This window comes from Malassezia japonica, chromosome 6 (assembly GCF_029542785.1).
Source record: "Malassezia japonica chromosome 6, complete sequence".
Lineage (NCBI taxonomy): Eukaryota > Fungi > Basidiomycota > Malasseziomycetes > Malasseziales > Malasseziaceae > Malassezia > Malassezia japonica.
The window spans coordinates 185,947-204,515 of record NC_083375.1 but is presented as its reverse complement, the minus strand read 5'-3'; the positions used below and the strand labels follow the sequence as shown (position 1 = coordinate 204,515).

At 66.7% G+C, this 18,569-nt stretch overlaps 8 protein-coding genes across 8 annotated transcripts; 3 read left to right on the top strand and 5 right to left on the bottom strand.

Moving 5' to 3' along the window:
- Nucleotides 1-411: 411 nt before the first annotated feature.
- On the top strand, nucleotides 412-3,054 carry MJAP1_003242 (uncharacterized protein; the record flags this gene model as incomplete). Its single annotated transcript, XM_060267170.1, has 1 exon — nucleotides 412-3,054. The coding sequence occupies one exon, from the start codon at nucleotides 412-414 to the stop codon at nucleotides 3,052-3,054; it is 2,643 nt and encodes an 880-aa protein (XP_060123153.1).
- Nucleotides 3,055-3,527: 473 nt separating this feature from the next.
- On the bottom strand, nucleotides 3,528-4,496 carry MJAP1_003241 (uncharacterized protein; the record flags this gene model as incomplete). The annotated part of the gene is made up of 1 exon (XM_060267169.1): nucleotides 3,528-4,496. The coding sequence occupies one exon, from the start codon at nucleotides 4,494-4,496 to the stop codon at nucleotides 3,528-3,530; it is 969 nt and encodes a 322-aa protein (XP_060123152.1).
- A 202-nt stretch (nucleotides 4,497-4,698) lies between these two features.
- MJAP1_003240 (uncharacterized protein) lies at nucleotides 4,699-11,361 on the top strand (the record flags this gene model as incomplete). Its single annotated transcript, XM_060267168.1, has 2 exons — nucleotides 4,699-6,945; nucleotides 7,051-11,361. 2 exons carry the CDS (start codon nucleotides 4,699-4,701, stop codon nucleotides 11,359-11,361), a joined length of 6,558 nt encoding a protein of 2,185 aa, XP_060123151.1.
- An 11-nt stretch (nucleotides 11,362-11,372) lies between these two features.
- Nucleotides 11,373-12,527, bottom strand: ATS1 (alpha tubulin suppressor; the record flags this gene model as incomplete). Its single annotated transcript, XM_060267167.1, has 1 exon — nucleotides 11,373-12,527. The coding sequence occupies one exon, from the start codon at nucleotides 12,525-12,527 to the stop codon at nucleotides 11,373-11,375; it is 1,155 nt and encodes a 384-aa protein (XP_060123150.1).
- Nucleotides 12,528-12,547: 20 nt separating this feature from the next.
- On the bottom strand, nucleotides 12,548-14,323 carry CCT7 (T-complex protein 1 subunit eta; the record flags this gene model as incomplete). The annotated part of the gene is made up of 1 exon (XM_060267166.1): nucleotides 12,548-14,323. One exon carries the CDS (start codon nucleotides 14,321-14,323, stop codon nucleotides 12,548-12,550), a length of 1,776 nt encoding a protein of 591 aa, XP_060123149.1.
- An 88-nt stretch (nucleotides 14,324-14,411) lies between these two features.
- On the top strand, nucleotides 14,412-15,067 carry MJAP1_003237 (rhomboid protease; the record flags this gene model as incomplete). Its single annotated transcript, XM_060267165.1, has 2 exons — nucleotides 14,412-15,002; nucleotides 15,059-15,067. 2 exons carry the CDS (start codon nucleotides 14,412-14,414, stop codon nucleotides 15,065-15,067), a joined length of 600 nt encoding a protein of 199 aa, XP_060123148.1.
- A 60-nt stretch (nucleotides 15,068-15,127) lies between these two features.
- Nucleotides 15,128-16,997, bottom strand: MJAP1_003236 (uncharacterized protein; the record flags this gene model as incomplete). Its single annotated transcript, XM_060267164.1, has 4 exons — nucleotides 15,128-15,275; nucleotides 15,302-16,510; nucleotides 16,534-16,718; nucleotides 16,743-16,997. The coding sequence occupies 4 exons, from the start codon at nucleotides 16,995-16,997 to the stop codon at nucleotides 15,128-15,130; spliced, it is 1,797 nt and encodes a 598-aa protein (XP_060123147.1).
- Nucleotides 16,998-17,359: 362 nt separating this feature from the next.
- On the bottom strand, nucleotides 17,360-18,532 carry MJAP1_003235 (uncharacterized protein; the record flags this gene model as incomplete). Its single annotated transcript, XM_060267163.1, has 1 exon — nucleotides 17,360-18,532. The coding sequence occupies one exon, from the start codon at nucleotides 18,530-18,532 to the stop codon at nucleotides 17,360-17,362; it is 1,173 nt and encodes a 390-aa protein (XP_060123146.1).
- Nucleotides 18,533-18,569: the final 37 nt, after the last annotated feature.

Sequence of the window (18,569 nt, the reverse complement as noted above, 5' to 3'; positions counted from 1 at the left end):
ATAGAACAGTAGTAAAGATGGCAGGACGGGCTTGGCCGGTGTAATAGGCGTAGGAACAGCCATGGGTTTGTGCTACACACGCTAGAGTCGCCAAGGAGGAGCGCATTGCATTGAGGTGACGTGTTTCCAACCAGGAGCGACACGCTTCCCCCGTACCTATGCCAAAATAGGCCTATTTCGCTAGTGGAGGGGGCAGCAAGCCGCCTTCCGCCCGTGCTCTGCACGCGCCAGCGCTGCGATGCATCCCAAGCACACCGGTCCCTTTGTAGCCCCTCGTAGCACTATATACATCTAGCACACGCTCGACACTCGTTCCCTATCCGTCCCAAGCACGCTACTGCCCATGGATCCCTCACCTTCTCTTCCCCCTTCCCCCACCCGTTCCCCCCTCCACATTTCGCTCTTGTCGCCATGCTGGAATTTACGCCGCTCGCCGGTCCGTACTGCAGTACGGACGCAAAAGGCAAGGGGCGTGAAGTAAGCAGCACCGAGCAGCCCAAGGCGGTCTCGTACCTGGTCGAGATCGATGGGTGCCGCGTCCTGCTTGACTGCGGCGCCCCCGAAGACTTTGTTTTCGCCGACCACGGCGCGGTGCCGGGCGATCCCGAAAGCACGCCGCGCCCCGAGCTGGTCGGCACGCTGCCGCAGATCCTCGAGCGTATCGGCCCGACCATTGATGTCGTGCTGCTGACGCATGCCGAGCTCTCGCACCTCGGCTTTTACGCATACGCTCGTGCGCACTACGGACTCCAGTGCACCGTCTATGCGACGCTCCCTGTACAGACCATGGGCCGCCTCGTGATGCAAGAGGCCGTGCGTGCGTGGGCCGCAGAGACGGAAATCGGCACGTCGGCGCGCCTGCTCCCGACCGAGACCGAGGTCGACGACGCGTTCGATGCGGTGCGCACGCTCCGCTTCCTGCAGCCGACGCCGCTGGACGGCAAGTCGGCCGGTCTTGTGCTCACCGCGTACAATGCGGGACACTCGCTCGGCGGCACGGTGTGGAAGCTGCGGTCGCCCTCGATCGGTACCGTGGTCATGGCCCTGGACTGGAACCACAGCCGCGAGCGGCACTTGGACCGCACTGCGCTGCTGCCTACGGCGAATACCCCCTTTATGGAAAAGACGCAGGTCGACTCTGTGGGCCGCGCGGACGTGCTCATTACCGATATCGAGCGCGGGCTCTATACCAATGCCGGCCGAAAAGACCGCGACGCGGCGCTGCTCGACCGCATCCACCAGACGCTGCAAGGCGGCCATTCCGTGCTGATCCCGGTGGACAGCGCGGCGCGTCTGCTGGAGCTGCTTGTGCTCCTCGACCAGCACTGGGCGTACGCGTACCAGCACCAGCGCTTCCCCCTGTGCCTCGTGAGCCATACCGGGCAGGAGTTTGTCGAGCGCGCGCGCACGTTTATCGAGTGGATGTCGCGCGAGTGGGCCGCGCAGATGCTCAGCGACGACAGCGGCAAAGGGCGGCGGCGGAACAAGCAGTCGGCGGCGCTCAAGTCGCCGCTCGACTTTCCGTTTCTGCGCTACTTTTCGACCGTCGAAGAGATGCACAGCGCCGTGACGCCGTCGCAGCCCAAGGTCGTGCTTGCGACGCCCGCCTCGCTGACGCACGGCCCTGCGCGCCAGCTGCTCTCCCACTTTCTCAGCGATCCCGACAGCCTTGTGCTGCTCATGTCGCGCGGCGAGCCCGGGAGCGTGCTGCGCACGCTGTGGGAACGCTGGAACGGTTTCCAGGCGGACGCGGACGCGTGGCGCCGCGGCAAGGTCGGCGTGCCCGCGTCGATCGGGGGCCAGGTCTCGTACGAGCTGCGCCGCCGCCTGCGCCTGACCGGCGAGGAGCTGCGTGCGCACCTCGAGCGTGAGCAGCAGTCGAAGGAAAAAGAGGCGCAAGAGGCGCAGGCGCGTGCGCCGCAGCGTGCGCGCCCCCAGCTCGAGGCCGACGAGGACGGGGACGCGAGCAGCGCGAGCGACTCGAGCGACGAGGACGAGCCGCTGAATGCGGACCGCGACGCGCACCGCCTGCTCATGTCGACGCGCGACATTGCGCCGGAGCGCCTCGCAGCCGCCGAAGGGCACCAGGAGCTCTCGTACGACATCTACCTGCGCGGCCTCGCGAGCCGTGCGCCGGCGTTCCCCAGCGCGGAAGATGCCGACTCGTACGGCGCCGGCGTGCACTACCGCATGTTTCCGTTTGTCGAGCGCAAGCGCAAGGTCGACGGGTACGGCGAGGCGATCGACACGAGCAAGTGGCTGAGCCGGCGTCGGCGCCTCGAGGAAGAACAGGAGGACCAGCTCGACCCCACGCGCCACGTCCCCCGCGACGAGCAAAAGCGCGTGGCGCAGCCCGAGCCCCCGTCCAAGTACGTGGCCGAGCAGCTGAGCGTTGCGGTGCGGTGCCATGTGATGTTTGTCGACATGCAAGGCCTGAACGACGGCCGTGCGCTCAAGATGCTGCTGCCTCAGCTGCAGCCGCGGCGCCTGATTATGGTGAATGGCGATGCGGCGACGAATGCGGATCTCTATGGGATGCTCTATGCGGTCAAAGGCATGTCGCGCGAGCTGTACATGCCGCCGATCGGCACTACCGTGCGCATCGGCGAGCTGATGCACGCGTACAGCGTCAAGCTCGCCGATACGCTCCTCGGCCCGTCGCACTGGAGCATGATTGAAGACTACAATGTGATGCCTATCCGTGCCCTCGCCGAGTTTGCGTCGGATGCCGACGTGCCTACGCTCGTGCGCGACGAGCCCGCCCAGGAGAGCGGCGCCGCGGCGCCCACCACACTGTACATTGGCGACCTGAAACTATCGGCGCTCAAGGCGCACCTCGCGCGCGAGCACCGTATCCGCGCCGACTTTGCGGGCGAGGGCGTGCTCGTTTGCGACGGCGCGCCGACCACCGGGCGCAAGCAGCCCGAAAATAACCGCAGCGTCACGGTCAAGAAGGAGGGCGCAGGGCGTATTGTGATCGAGGGCAACCTGTCCTCGGGGCTAGGGCGTATCCGTGAGTCTGTCTATGACCTCTATGCGCAAGTACACCAGTAGTTCTACGCATAGCGCCCGGAGTTTTGCACGAGTTTGGCCTTGTGACCCTCGGTATCCGTCAGGAGGACCTGGGCACGCCCTGGGCTCGGTGCCGCGTGCCCCGGCGCCGTTTTCGCGCCGTTCGCCCGTGCGCTGAAGTAATACGGCGTTGCGCCGCGCCCCGAAATATTTTCGCGTCGCGCCACTTTGTGCGCGTCAGCTGACTAAAGATGAGCTTGGATCGGAGGGCTTCATTAAAGGCGCACCGAGCGTGTCTTGTCCCTGGCGGGGATCGTAGCGGTGGGCGTAGATGGATAGAGATGAATTCATTACCGAGGTCATTGTGTAGGGGCAGTAAACTCTTTGTGTGGCATTTACAGCGCTCCTGTTATTTTCGTAGCTAGCAACCGTCGTTAGACTCGGCCGCGCAGAGGGAGCTGTGCGCGTCGTTCTCTCTGTTAGGCGTACGCCTTTCCTCTACAATTTTGGGTATGCTACGCAGGCGGCCCAACTTCGACCACTTCCGGGAGGCCCTTGGCCATCTCCTTGGTGCCAGCCGGGAACGGTAGGCCTTGCAGACCGTTCGAGAGGTACTGCTGCACGCCGTTCTTGGGGTCGATCAGCTCGCCGGTCGACGTCTTGCCCTTGCGGTAGGTATAGTAGGCATTCTTGACCAGGTTTTTGAGTGCATCCTGCACCATCACCACGCCGCCCTCCGGCCCCGGCACGGCGCCCTTGACAAAGATCAGCTCGTTTTTCAGGTCGATACGCAGCACACGCACGTTTTGCACCGTGCGATGCGCCGTGCCGCCCATGCGGCCCGGCATGCGCTTGCCCGGGAACACGCGGCCCGGGTCCTGGTTGTTACCGATCGAGCCCGGGGTGCGGTGTGCGAGCGACGCACCGTGCGACGCGTTGCCGCCTGCAAAGTTGTGGCGCTTCATCACACCCGCAAATCCCTTTCCGCGCGTGATGGCGCGCACGTCGACGTCCTGGCCCGGCACAAAGTGCGCCGCGGAGAGCTTGGTGCCCAGCGGGACGATGGCATCCGGCGACACGCGGAACTCGCGCAGGATGCGCTTCGGCTGCGAGACGCCCGACGCGCGGAGGTGGCCGCGCAGCGGTGCGCTGACGTTTTGTTTCCGTGCGTCGACCGCGGCGACCTGCATCGCGACGTAAGGCGCCTCCTCATCGCTCGTCTTTTCAAGGCCAACGTGCTGCGACACCTCGTTGCCGTCGACGTACAAGACGGTCGCAGGCACCTTTTTTCCGTCCGGCGTGAACATGGTCGTCATGCCCATCTTGCGCGTGATCAGACCGACACGGCGCGACGTCGGCGTCCACGTCGGCTCCTCCTTTTCCATCAGACGCATCCCTGTCGAGAATGTGCGCGCCGACGCTGCCATCGGCAGCGCCGTCCGCGCGAGAAGCGCACGACCCAGCATGCTTGGCATCGTCAGCATGGCGACGCGAAAAGGCCGAAGAAAACGTAAGCATCACGTGGAACACTCGGGGCAACCTGACCCTGAGACTGACGTCATAACGATCCACTTGGGTCCAGGACCCTTTTCTGACAGGCAGCTCAAATGACAAGTAGGGACCTGGGGCGCAGCGCCCCCAGGGGTCCCTGTCCTAAGGAACTGATTTTCGCCACCTACTATCGCTATGGGTGCCGCAGGGATTGCCATGCACCCGGTTGCTACGCGCGCCGGGTCTGCAGCCGCTGAGAAGCTCATGCCGAAGGACGCGCCTGTGGCGCATACGCCACCCCACCTGTTGGCGCCCCTGCCGCAACCGTCGCGTGTATGGGGCCTGCAACACAGGGATCTGGACGCATACCCGGTGGTCGATACCAGCAGCGTTGAGGATGCGGCGGTGCCGATGCAGCTTGCAATGGCACCGCCGATCCGTGCCTTGAATGCCACCGAGCTGCGCACGCTCTACGAGGAGTACAAGACGCTGGACGTGCCGTACAATGTCGTCTTTCCCTTTTTATACTGCGGCCACAATGGGCACGCGGTGCAAAACCACTTTTTCCACGCATCCACCGAAAGCCCATCTGCGCCAAACTACCGCGGCCTGACCATCGTTCGCGCGTCCGAGCCGAGCGACAGCGACTCGGACCAAGAGACGCTCTGTGACTACGACCAGGGCAACGTGCCGCTCTCGGCGCCGCCCACGCACTCGATGCTCGTCTCGTCGCTCGCGCCGGAAGAGGTGCTGCGCTTCCCCCCCGGCGCGCCGCACCTCGACCGCCCTGCGCCACACGACTCGCGCTTCCGCCGCCAGCCGTCGTCGAGCAAGGTGAGCATGCGCAACTTCCAGGCGCAGAGCATCAACTACGCCATGATCTCGGATATCGTCGTGTACAGCCCCGAAGGGCCTACGGAAACGGCCAAGGCGACCGCGCTCGCCTTCCGGTACGCGCAGCAGAACTACTGGTACGACCGCGTCAAGATGCGCCTCGACGGCCTGCAGTACAATGTGTTCCTCGTCACGGAGCCCTTTGCGGAGCTCGAGCAAAAGTGCCCCGAGCTCGTGGCGCTCGATTCGCGCGGCGTGGCGCACAACCACGTCGATTTTCTGCAGCGCGAGCAGGACGAGATGTACCACATGGCGCGCGCCTCGCCGATCGCGACGAATGTGTACCTCGGTGCGTCGCGCGACTTTTTGCCGAACGCGACGCTGCCGCAGGACGCGCCGGTGAGCGGCGCGCCGACCTTTTCGATCGGCCTCGAGGCGTTGGAAGACAGCCAGCCCCCCCCCGCGCGCTTCCTGCACACCGTGTCGGACAGCTTTGCGTCCTTTGACAAGGCTGTCGCGCACGGCGAGCGCGTGCAGGTGCCGACGGCGCACTTTGAGTGCCCCACCGGCACGATGCACCGTCTGACCCGCGAAGGAATCCACGCCGTCTCGCACCAAGTCCTTACGATGTGTGCGTGGCTCGACGCGCACGTCGACCCCGCGCAATGCCTATACCCCAACATCGCACGCCGCGCCCTGATCCACTGCCCGGACGGCTACACCGAGTCGTCGGTCTTTGCCCTGTCCTACCTAATGTATACCAAACGCATTTCGCTCAGCGATGCCTACCTTGAGCTGCAGCTCGAGTACGGGCGGTCCTTCTTTGTCTTTGCCAAGGACCTGGAGCTGCTCGCGGCGATCGAGGCGCGCATCGCCTCGCTCCCCGTGTCGGTCGACCGCGCGCTGCGCCCTTCGCAAAGCGAGGACTGGATGGACGACGAGAACTTTGACGGGAGCTTCCCCTCGCGCATTCTCCCCTTCCTCTACCTGGGCAACCTCGGCCACGCACGCAACGCACGTCTGCTGCATGCCCTCGGCATCACGCACGTCGTGTCGGTCGGCGAGAGTGCGATCCACGACGACTCGACCGACCCTGCGAGCCACTCGCTCGCGGCCGCGCACCACGACGGCTCGATCAAGCTCCTGAACCTCACCAACGTCGCCGACGACGGCACGGATCCCCTCCGCGAAATGATGTGCGAGGCGACCGAGTTTATCGAGGACGCGCGCAAGACGAACGGCCGCGTGCTCGTGCACTGCCGCGTCGGTGTGAGCCGCTCGTCGACAATCGTGATTGCCTATGCCATGGCGCACCTCGACTGCAGCCTCATTGACGCCTATCTGCTGGTGCGCAGCCGCCGCCTCAACGTCCTGATCCAGCCCCACCTGCTCTTTTTCTGGGAGCTGCGCGGATGGGAGGCGTGCATCGCCGCGTGCCAGGGGCGCCTGCACCCCTCTGCCCCGATGAACGCCGCGCCGCGCATGGAGCTCGGCGGCGGGCGCGGCTGCTACGCGCTGGAGGACCGCGCTTATCAGCGCGCCGGCGCGCAGAGTGTCACGTGGAGCTATTTCTGCCGGGAGATCGCCGCGCTGAATGCGCGCTACCGCGTAGGCTAAATGTTGCCCCACAATATAATTCGGCCGATAAAACGTAGGGGAGATTCTCTTCCAGGGACCACGCCGGGGATGAATGTCATCCGCGGGCTTACGAAGCGCGCCCCGGACGGGCGCGTGGAGTCGCCTGCGCCGCACGAGGCCGTGTCGCCGACACTACCGAGCGCGCCGAGTGCGCCACAGGCGCTGCCCCGCTCGATCCGCTTCACCGAGCCGAGCCAGGCGCCGCGCATGCCGTCGCGCGCCGACCCGGCGATACGCCGCTCGACCTCGGAGCAGAACGTGCGCGGGGCGCGGTCAGAAAAGCCGCGCCTTCATGTGCGTACAGATGTAGAAGACGAGCGCCGGCGCCGGCCACGCCGCCCGCGCCACGAGCGCCACGCCGACGCGGAATACATCGACTCGGCGCCGCCCACGACGCGCCGGCCCAAGGGCGTGGCGAGCCCCGAGGCGGACGAGCAGCGCCGCCCGTCGCTCCCGTCGGTCCTCGCACCGAGCGCACAAACATGGACGCGCTCGACGCCTGCCGACCCGATCTGGAGCCGAAAGCACCGCTACGCCCGCGCCGCCGAGGCCGCGACGGGCGCCTCGCCGAGCGACTTTGCGCCAGCCCGCGAGGCCGACTCGCTCTGGTCCGAGGCCGTGCCGCCGAACGAGCCGTCGCCGCCGGCCTCGCCCGTCACCGCCGCGACCAAGGCGGCGGGGAGCACGGCGCGCTCGCCGCTCCTCGCCGCCGTGCCCTTCCGCCCGCTGGGCTCCGCGGCGAACCGCCCGAAAGAACGCCGCGACAAGACACGCAAGAGCGGCAAGCAGCGCATCCTGCAGCAGGCGCGCGAAGTCCCGTCGGACCTCGCGACGCTCGCGACGCTCGCCGTGGGCCACGACGACGCGATCGAGGAGCAGACGCAGCGCGAGCGCGACGAGCAGTGGCTCTCGGAGGAGCGCGAGCGCCACGCGGCGTACCAGGCCTCGCAGCTCGCCAAGCTGCAGGCGACGCCGCCCCGCCAGCCCCGCCGCCGCGCATTCTACACGCCCGCGCAGTTTGAGGAGGAGGAGGACGATCTGTTTGTCGACGTCGACGACGGCGACCTGCCGCCGCTCCCGGAGCGCTTCGGCACGCCAGAGTCCGAGGCAGAGACGGACTCGGACGAATTTCACATGGCCCACACCGGCATGAGCACGCGCGGCGCGCCGCCACGCACGTCCAAGGCGATGCCGCCGCTGCCGGACGTCTCGCAGAACGAGCGCGAGCAGATGATCATCCAGGAGGAGCAGGAGCGCGAGCGGCGCCTGCTCGAGCGCGACGCGCAGATCCGCGCACAGCGTGCGCAGCGCGAGCGCGAGCGCAAAGAGCGCCTCGAGCGCGAAGCCGCCGCGGAACGCGAGCGAAAAGAGGCGGAAGAGCGCAAAAAGGCCGAGGAGCACGCGCGCCGCGAGGCTGCGCGTGCCGAGCTCGTGCGCCAGCAGCAAGAGATCGCCGAGCGCAAGCGCAGAATCCTGCGCGAGCGCAAAGAGCGCGAAGAACAGGAGCGCAAGGAGCGCGAGGCGCGCGAGGCCGAAGAACGCAAGGCGCGCGAGGCGCGCGAGGCCAAGGAGCGCAAGGAGCGCGAGGCACGCGAGGCCGAAGCCGCGCGCCTACTCGCCGTCCAGGAGGCGACCGAGGCCAAGGTGCGTGCCGCCCAAGAGGCCGAGGCCGCGGCGCGTGCGCAGCGCGAGGCCGAGGAGCGTGCGCGTGACGAAGAGGCCGCAGAGGCGGCACGCATCGAGGCGGAGCGCGTGCGTATCGAGACGGAAATGCGCCTCGAGCAGGAGCGCGTTGAAACGGCGAAGCGCGAGGCGGCGGCCAAGGCCGAGCGCGAAGCCGCCGAGCGCGAAGCGGCGCGCCTCGCCGAGGCCGCGCGCCTCGAGCGCGAGAACCGCGAGGCAGAAGCGGCGCGCGCGAAAGAACAAGCGCGCCGCGAGCGCGAAGAAAAGGAAAAAGAGGCACGCCGCCTCGCGCAGCTCGAGGCAGAAAAGGCCGCGCGCGAAAAGGCCGAGTCGGAGCGCGTGGCGCGCCTCGAGGCCGCGGCGCTCGCCGAGGCCGCACGCCAGGAGCGCCTCGCGCGCGCTACCAAGGAGGAGCAGGAGCGCAAGGAGCGCCTCGCCAAGGAGGAGCAGGAGCGCAAAGAGCGCCTCGCCAAGGAGGAGCAGGAGCGCAAAGAGCGTGCGCTCAAGGTCGAGCAGGAGCGCAAAGAGCGCCTCGCGCGCGAAGAACAGGAGCGCAAAGAGCGCTTCGCCAAGGAGGAGCAGGCGCGCCGGGAGCGCATCGTGCGCGAGGAGCGCGAGCGCAAAGAGCGCCTTGCGCGCGAGGAGCGCGAAAAGAAGGAGCGTATCGAGCGCATGCGCCGCATCGAGCGCGAGCGCAAAGAGGCAGAGGAGCGCGCGGCGAAGGAGGCGGCGGCGCGCGCCGCCGCCGAGCGCGAGCACCTCGAGCAGCAGCGCGTCCAGATCGAAGAAAAGGCGCTAAAACGCGCAAAGCGCGAGGCGGAGGACGAGGACCGCGTGTCGCGCGCGCGCGGCCGCCGCCAGGAGGAGCTGTCGGTGGACGACGACGCCGAGTCGTCGATCGCCGCGTCCGACGCAACGTCGACCAACGCGGACGACGCCGAGTCCGAGACAAACCTCTCCGAGCTTGTGACCAAGAAGCTGCAGGTCGTGTCGAAGAGCGCGACGTCTGGCCTGCAAGGCATCCTCGCGCGCGCCGACGAGAAGGAGGGGGGTATCGGCCCGTCGCTGCGCTTTGCCGACCCCGACCCCCTGCGTGTGAGCGACTCGCAGGGGGTGCGGCCGCACCCCGAGCTCCCGTGGTTCAATGCGGTGATCGACGAGGGCGTGCCGCGCACCGGCCCGGTCGAGACGCCTGTGTCCGCCGAATCTGCCATGTCGTACCTCGCGCGGAGCAGCGTGCACGGGATCTACGGCGTGCTGCGCAGCGCGGCCGACGCGGTGCAGTCTGCCGGCTCGCTCGACCACTCGGTCGCGGGCGACGAGGACTGGATGGTGCGCCCCGCCGGCCCCTACCGCGATGGCGCAGTAAAGTACTTCCCCGGCTTCTGCATCCACGGCCTGGCGGACACGGAAAAGTTTGTCGAGGCGCCGACTGGCGAGTCGGACGGCGAGCGGGTGTTTGCCGCGTCGCCGTACATTGTCGACGCGATTGTCGCCGCGCTCGACTTTGGCGATATCCGCCGCCTGGCCGAGACCTCGCGCTCGCTGCGCCGCACGCTCACGGGCGGCGCGGCGCTCACCGTGGTCCTTGAGCGGTTCCTCGGCCCGGCAGGGTACGTCGCGTGGCCGGACGCGGCGGACCCGCTGCCGCTCACGCTGTACGACTGCGAGGCGTTCCTCCTGTGCTCGATCCTCAAGGACGAGTACCGCGCGGTGGGCCAGGCGTACCTCGCCGAGGGCCACCGCCTCGACCGCCGCATCCCCCGCCTGGCGCGCACGAGTCTGCGTGCGTACTCCAAGGTGCTTGCGCGCGTGCGCATGGCGCCGGACGCGAGCACGCCGACCGGGCGCGCGCCGGCGTGGGACGGCGTGCTGACGCTGCCCACCCCGCAAGGGCTGCGCCGTGTCGCGATTCAGCGCCCCTACACCCCCGGGCGCGTCTCGCTGTTCAAGGTGTGGGCGCCCGAGGACAAGAGCACGTCCGAGGTGTACAGCACCGAGCTGCAGCGCACCGAGCGCGAGCTGTTCATTGCGGGCATCTGGCGCTTCTTGCACCGCGGCGACATGGCGCTGAACGTCGCCAAGGTCGACCAGTACAACGACGGGCGCTACATCTTTAACGGCGAGGGCTTTGTCCCGCTTGCGTCGAAGCACGACCCGATCGGCCACCTGCCGTCGTTCCTCAACCTGCTCCTGTATCCCCCGACGTATTACCACGGCGTTGTGCGCTACTCGGGCAACTCTCCGGTACTGTACCTCGACCTGCTCCCGTGGCGCGCCGAGATTGTGCACTCGATGCAGCTCGTGCGCGACAATGTCGAGACGCTCGGCGCGAACGGGCAGCTGTACCGCGTGTCCAAGTGGCTCTACCGCGCCGCCCTCACGATTGACGTCCCGCCGTCGGATGCGGCCGAGTACGAAGAGTCGCCCTACGACGCGCACCACGGCTGGAACGGCACGCTGGTGCTCGAGGCAGAGGGCACGTCGGAGCACGCGCGCGGCATCCTGCGCCGCTGCGTCGCACCCCGCGAGCCAGACTCGCTCCTCGCCGCGATGCTCGACTCGGTCATGGCCGGCGCCAATGCCACGATCGACGTCCCGGCCGTCCAGCCGTACGAGGAGGGCGGCGCGCCGCCGACCTATCCGTGGGTCATCCTCCGCGAGCGCTCGCGTGCGGGTATGATCTGGCTCAGTCTCTTGTAGCCATGTATATACTATGAAAGGCCTTCTTTTGACGAGGATACATACGTGTTGCCGTACCCCGCCCACGCCTCGGCCGCGTCCAGGAGGGGGCGCGGGGGGAGCGACTCGGGGCCGGCACCCAGGTTTCCGTGCTCGTTCCAGCCCCAGCCAATGACCGAGGGAGGCGCGATGAGCACGCTGTGCTCGCTCCCGCTGCGCAGCCGCGCGCCATGCGGCACCGAGGGCGTGGGGGGTATCTGGTCGTGCTGCGACGCGCCGCACGCGCCGAGGTGGCCGAGCGTCGGCCAGAGTACGAGCGACGTGTGCCAGTTGCAGGCCGGATAGGCCGGCGCGCATACGCACACCTTTTCGACGCCGTCCGGCGCACAAAGCAGGCGGGGCGCAGCGCCGGGGGGGACGCACCGGCGCGCGTCCGTCTGCCCGTGCCGTGCGCTGCCAAACATCCACAGCTCCGCGTCGGTGGCCAGGACCGAGTGCTGCATCCCGGCAGCGATGCGCACGGCCGTCGGCACTTGCCACGTATAGAGCACGGCCGGCTCCCGGATGCGCCGCCGCATGCCGTGCACCGCGACCGGCTCGGGTGGTGGCCCAAGCTGCCCATGCCGCGCATCGCCCCAGCCAAGCAGCACGGTATGGCTGCCTTGCAGCACGGCCAGCGCGTGCCGCACGCCGGCTGCCAGTGCCGTGACGCGAAACGTGCGCACGTCCGGTATGCCTGCGCTCGCCCACAGCGGCTCGGCGGCACACACCTCGACGCGGTGCACCCATCCCTCGGGCCGTGCGACGCCGAGCTGCCCAAACGCATTGCTCGTGCCTAGTGCGAGGATCACATCGGTATCTTTTTTCTCCAAGACTAAATAGAGGCAGTCCCATGCCGCCGCAATGTGCCGCACCTCGAACGAGTCAGCGCCTGCCGCGGCGCACAACGCATCGTACGGGAGCTCGGCAAAGACGTCCGACGAGCCCCATCCCCCCAACTCGCCCGCGACGTACACGCGGTGCCGCTCTCCGACGGCCCACACCGCCGTGCACGTACTCGCGCTTGCGACGCTCACGACGCGCCCCTCAAACGCCCCAGTGGAAACCCTGCACGTCTCCCACGCCACGCAGTCCTCGCAGTGCCCTACGCCGAGCTGTCCTTGTGCATTGCTGCCAATGGCCTGCATGTGGAGGCGGAAGCTACGAACTAGCGGCGGGGCAGTCCGCCGCCGCGGAGCGCGCGCTGCGCGGTGCCCGGCGGGGCGGGCGGGCCGGGGTTCGGCTTTTCGCTCTGCTGCGCGTTGATCGTCTCGTCGATGCTGAGGATCACACGCGCGGCCTCGGCGGACGAGCTCAGGGCGTTGATCTTGATCAAGGCCGGCTCCCACACAAACTTTTGCATGTTGTCCGAGACGCCCTCGGTGGTGACGTCAATGCCGTCCCAGATGTGTCCCTGCGCGTGGCGCATGCGCAGCTGGTTCATGAGGTCCGTCGCGTCAAAGCCCGCATTGTCCGCGAGCTGCCGGGGAATGCACTCGAGCGCCTTGGCGTACGCCGCAATGATCAGCTGCTGCTTGCCCTGGATGGTCCGCGCGTGCTCGCGCAGGTGCTTGGACAGCTCCATCTCGATCGCGCCGCCGCCGGCCACCACATCGTTGTTCTGCACGGCGCGCTTGACGATCATGATCGCGTCGTGGAGCGAGCGCTCAATCTCGGCGATGAGCTGCTCGGCGCCGCCACGCAGCACGATCGTCGCCGTCTTGGCGCCGACGCACCCCGTAAAGATGTTGAAGCGCTCGCCACCGATCTGGCGCTCCTCAAACTGCTCGCACGAGCCAAGGTGGCGCGTCGCGTCAATGTCCGACACGGTCGACTGCACCGAGCCGCCGACCGCCTGCACGACGCGCTGCAGGTCGTCGTGGGGCACGCGGCCCGCGCAGAAAATGTCGCGGTCCGCAAAGTACTGCGTCGCGAGGTCGCCGATCGGAAGCTTGGAGAGGACGACCTTGGCGCCGGTCGCGACGATCGCCTCGAGCTTGTTGTAGATGATGGACCACTCGGCGTCGACAATCGCCTGGTACTCGCTCACCTCGTTGATGCGCACCTCGGCGTTGTCCTTCTCCGCCTTGAGCTCCAGCTCGACATTCAAGCAGAGAATCTTGGGGTTCACAAAGCTCTTGGGCTGCTGCTCAAAGCCGGCGTACGCAAACGTCTTCTTGAACGCCACACCGCGGATCAGGAGCGAGTCCTGCATCGCACCGCCGGGCACCATCTTGATTCCAATCATCTTTTCGTTCAGGTCCTCCTGGTCGAGCGCCTGCACCGCGTCCACGGCCATCTGCGCAAAAAAGGGGCGCTGCGACACGATCAGCTTCGACGACATCGCCGTGCCGGCGCACTTGAGCAACAGGTCGTTGAACGCCTCGGGGTTGCCTTTGTCAATGTGCACCGCGAGCTCCTTCACGCGGGCGACCGCGAGCTCGGACGCACGCATAATGCCTTTGGCAACAACATGCGGCGACACGCCCTCCTCAATAAACTGACGGCTCTCTTTGAGCAGCTCGCCGGCAAGCAGAACGACCGACGTCGTCCCGTCGCCGACTTCGGCATCCTGCGCACGCGCAATATCCACAAGCGTACGCGCAGCGGGGTGCACAATATCAAGGAGCTTCATAATCGTCGCGCCGTCGTTCGAAATCGTCGCCTGGCCGCGGTCGTTGACGATCATCTTGTCCATGCCACGCGGACCCAACGTCGACGACACGCACGCGACGATCGAGAGACACGCACCAATGTTCGACAGAAGCTGCCCGGTACCTTGCGAGGTATCCGTACCTTCTTTCAACAGAATCACAGGCGGCTGCATCATGCCGAGACGCCCACCACCATTGCCACGCATCATGCCGGCCATCGTGTCGGAACAAAGGCGTGGGAGGATCACGTGAGCGAAAACGGTGGAGGCGTGACTTGGGACGTGCACCATGCTGCTTTTTGGGAAGGGCGTGCTGGGGACCGCCGCACGCGCGGCTATGCGTCGCCCGCTCGCGGCGCCCAGCAGGGAGAGAGTGCCGATGCCTGGGAAGCTCTCGCCGGCGTTTTTTTCGGCGCGCACGCTTCGCACAGCGCGCCCGGTGCGCCGCGCACCGTCGAATCCCCAGTACATCTTGTACGGCCTCTTTGGCGTGAACGCGGGCGTGTACGCTTTGTGGTGGTACGCGCGCGACGAGGCGGTGCGCAACGGCGATAACCGCATGTACCGCTTCATGATGAGCAACTTTACGAGCGGCGAGCCGAACCTGCGCGCGGGGCGCTGGTGGACGCTCCTCACGGCGAGCTTTAGCCACCAAGAATTCGCGCACTTTGGCTTCAACATGCTCACCTTTGCGTTCACCGCACCTGCGCTGCTCCCAGTGATTGGCGCGCCGCAGATGCTCACGCTGTACATCGGCTCGGGTCTCGCGGCGTCGCTCGCGAGCCTTGCGTGGCCGTACGTCGTCGATCCGCTGCTGCACGGCGACCGCTTCTCGCTGGCACGCAAGCGGTACAGCCTGACGCAGGGTGCGAGTGGCTCGGTGTATGCGATGTTGGCTGCGTATGCGACGATGCGGCCGGCAGCGACCTTCTATCTCTACTTTGCGCTGCCGATTCCGGCATGGGTGTGCGTGGGTGGTATCCTGGCGTGGGAGCTGTATGCGTCGAGCTACCCCCGGCCCGGCAGCCACATTGACTCGGTCGGGCATGTTGGCGGCCTGCTGGCGGGCATCGCCTTTGGCCGCCTGCGCCGCCTCTAAAATGCGCCGCCCCGCGCCTCGGGCTGCCGCAGCTCCGAAGCGGTGACCCACGCGCGGCCGACGCGCTGGATGGCCTGCGCGGCCGACGAGCCCGGCTCGAACCACACGGGGTCGTGGCCGAGCGCAGTGAGTGCGGCGACGGTCCTGCGTTAGCATAAATGACGACGTACACATTGTTAAAGCCCGGCAGCGACGGCACGTTCGGGCTGTGGTACTCGTAGTACGTCACGTCCGGCAGCAGCTGGTTGTGCCAGCGGGGGCGGTCGATGACCTCTTGCATCGACACGCGCCCGTCGCTCGACAGGTAGCTGTATACCATCTGCAGGTTGGCGGTAATGATGCGCGAGCCGCCAGCAGAGCCTGCAATGAGCTTCAGCTCGCCCGTGTGCAGGTCCTCGACCATCATCGGCGACATGGACGACAGCGGGCGCTTGCCCGGCTCGATATAGTTCGCCCGCGACGGCTCGTAGCCAAACTGGTTCGGCGTGCCGGGCGTGCTAAAGTCGTCCATGTCGTCGTTGAGCAGGATGCCGTCCTCGGTCTGGACCGCGCTGCCCCACCAGAGGTTCACGGTGGTGGTGATGCTCACCGCCATGCCGCTCGCATCCACCGCATTGATGTGCGACGTGCCGTGGTCCTCACCGCTGTCCTCCAGTGCGGGATTGTAGTACGACACAGGGTGCGTCCCAAAGTCGTCAATCTTGTTGTAGCGCGTCGCGCCGGCCGCTGCCGAGATCGCCTCGGCCTCGTAGCCGGTCACGTTCTTGAGGAAGGCGGGGTCGCCGTACCGCGTACGTTCGCCATACGCAAACTTGACCGCCTCGATCATGCGGTGCGTCGCCAAGACGTCGTTGCTCTCGAACGCTTTTTCGGGGTAGTGCTCGAGCGTGCGCAGCGCAGAAAGGACCACGGCGCCAGAACTCGGCACAGACGTCGACCATACGCGGTACTTGTTGCGATACGGAATGGACTGTGCGGGACGGTACAGCACCTTGTACTCGGCCATGTCCTGCATCGTCATCGACCCGCCCCGCTCCTGCACCGCGGCGACGGTCCGCTCGGCAATCGGGCCACGGTAAAAGGCGTCGGGGCCGTCGCGCGCCACCGCCTCGAGCGTGTCAGCAAGGTCGGGGAGGTGCACCGTCTCGCCCTCGCTCTTCGGCTTGCCGTTCACACAGTACGTCTCGTTCAGGCGCGGCGCGTTACAAATGAGGCCGTCCAGCACGTCCATCGCCATCTTGAGCTGGCGGGGGATGCGGAAACCGCGGCGCGCGATCGTTACGGACGGCATGATCAGGTCCGCCCACGGCAGCTTGCCATACAGCTTGTGCATCGCCTCCCAGCCGCGAATCTCGCCGGGGACCGCAATCGAGAGACCCCTTGTGTGAGTCGCATGACGTACCCATGGTACATTTCCTCGATCGGCAAGCCCACAAACATGTCCTGGTGCGCACCCCGCGGCGCTTTTTCACGGTAGTCGATCATAATCGGCTCACTCTGGTTCGTCTTGACCAGCGCAAATCCGCCACCGCCAATGCCAGAGTGGTACGCATGCATGACACCGACGCAGATCGACGCGCCCGTCGCCTGGATGAGAAAAGGGATACGTACCGCATCGGTCGCCGAGCCGCCTTTGGCCAGCAGGTACGTGCCGACGAACGAGCACACGTCGACTTCGCACGTCACCGCGCCATGGGTGCCGTTCATGGGGTAGGCCGGCGGGTAGCCTTGCGACGGCGCGCGCATAAAGATCGGCACGTCATTGTTGGGTCCATGCGGTGCATGCGGTGTATGCCGCGTGGGATACAGGTACGAGCCGAGCGCCAGGACGCTCAGGACCAGCGCATACAGCAGGCTACTCACCATCCTCCCAACGTCTAGAGTGGAGGCCCGTGTGACGGAGATAAGAGGCAGTGCGGAGTAACGATAGGAGGGGCAGGGGGGTGGGGGTTGATTGTCAGGGAAGAAGTAGCACGACAAGTTGTACGAGCCGGCTCTACGAGTATATAGCACGAAATGGTTGTATGAGCAAGGTACACGAGCAAGGTGCACGAGCAAACACCACGAGCAAGCACCACAACCAAACACTACGGCCAAGCACCACGGCCACGTACCACGACCAAGCACCACGACCAAGCAGCACAACCAAGCACATAGCCCAGCCGTCCCACTCCCTAGCTGATATGGTATGATTATTCGCTGGGCGAACCTATACAAGCAACAAGTCGCTACACTGTCGTCTCGGCCTCGGCCTTTTCTGCGTCCTCCTGCGCCTCTTCCGCCTCGGCCTTTTCGTCCACCGCGAGCTTGTCTTCGAGCACGCCCGCCTTGCCGCTCTCCTCGGTCTGTGCGACGCTCTCTGCCACGGTCTGTGCGCCGACGTCGCCATCGAGCTCGCCGTCCTTGACGAGGTTGCCGCCTTGCGAGTTCACAATGTACTCGCGCAGCGAGCGGATCAGCTGCTCGCTCGCCTGCTCGGCCTCCTTTGACTCGGTGAGCTGGTCCTGGAGCATGGTGAACTGCGTGCGCAGTTCGGCGAGGTCGGCGTGCGCCTTATCGAGATCCGCCTTGCTGATCGACTCTGGCGCGCCCTCCTCGCCCTCTGGCGCGGCCTCGCCCGGTGCGGGCTTGCGCATCAAAAACGCCGGCCGCAGGAGCGATGTCTTGCCAAACAGGCCGGTGAGCGTACTGCCGCCCGCGCCCTCGCCCTCTTCCGCCGGCTCCTCTTTTGCGTCTTCAAAGCCTTCTTGCTGCGGCTCGGGCGTCTTGATCGGTGCGGCGTCTTCCAGCGCGCCATCTTTCTGCATAGTCTCGACCTGCTGCGGCGTCGGCGACGTTACCGAGCTGCCGCTCGACAGGCGCAGGCCACGCAGCGGCGGCTTCTCGTCGTGGTCCTCGAACGAGAGGCTCGAGAGCGCACGGCCCGTGAGCGTCGATGCGACGCTTGCGCGGCGCGTGTGGCGCTCCGTCTCCTCGCGCGGTGTGTCCGGCTTCTTTGACGAGAGGCGCATGATCGCACGGCGGCTCTCTTCCGCCGTCCTGCGCAGCTCGCGCACGCGCTCTTCGGCGGCGTCTGCACGCTCGCGTTCCGCGTCGGCCTTGGCCGTGAGCTCCTGCGTCTGGCTGCGGAGCTCCTCACGCTCCGAGAGCCAGTCGGTGCTGCGCTCGACCATGTCGTCGCGCGACGAGGTGACGTTCTCGAGCTGCGCCTCGAGCTGGGCGATGCGCTCGTCGCGCTCGGCGAGCGTCCGGTGCAGCGCCGCGACGTCCTCCTTGTCTCCCGCCTCATCATTCTCTTCCTGCCCGTCCGCGCTCTCGTCCTTCGGCACGCGCGGCGCACGGCGCGCGCGGCTCCGCGGCGGCGGCGCGGGGGGGTTCTCAACACTGGGCACGGCCGACATGGTGTTGCGGGTCGAGTCACGTGCGTGTGGAGCCGAC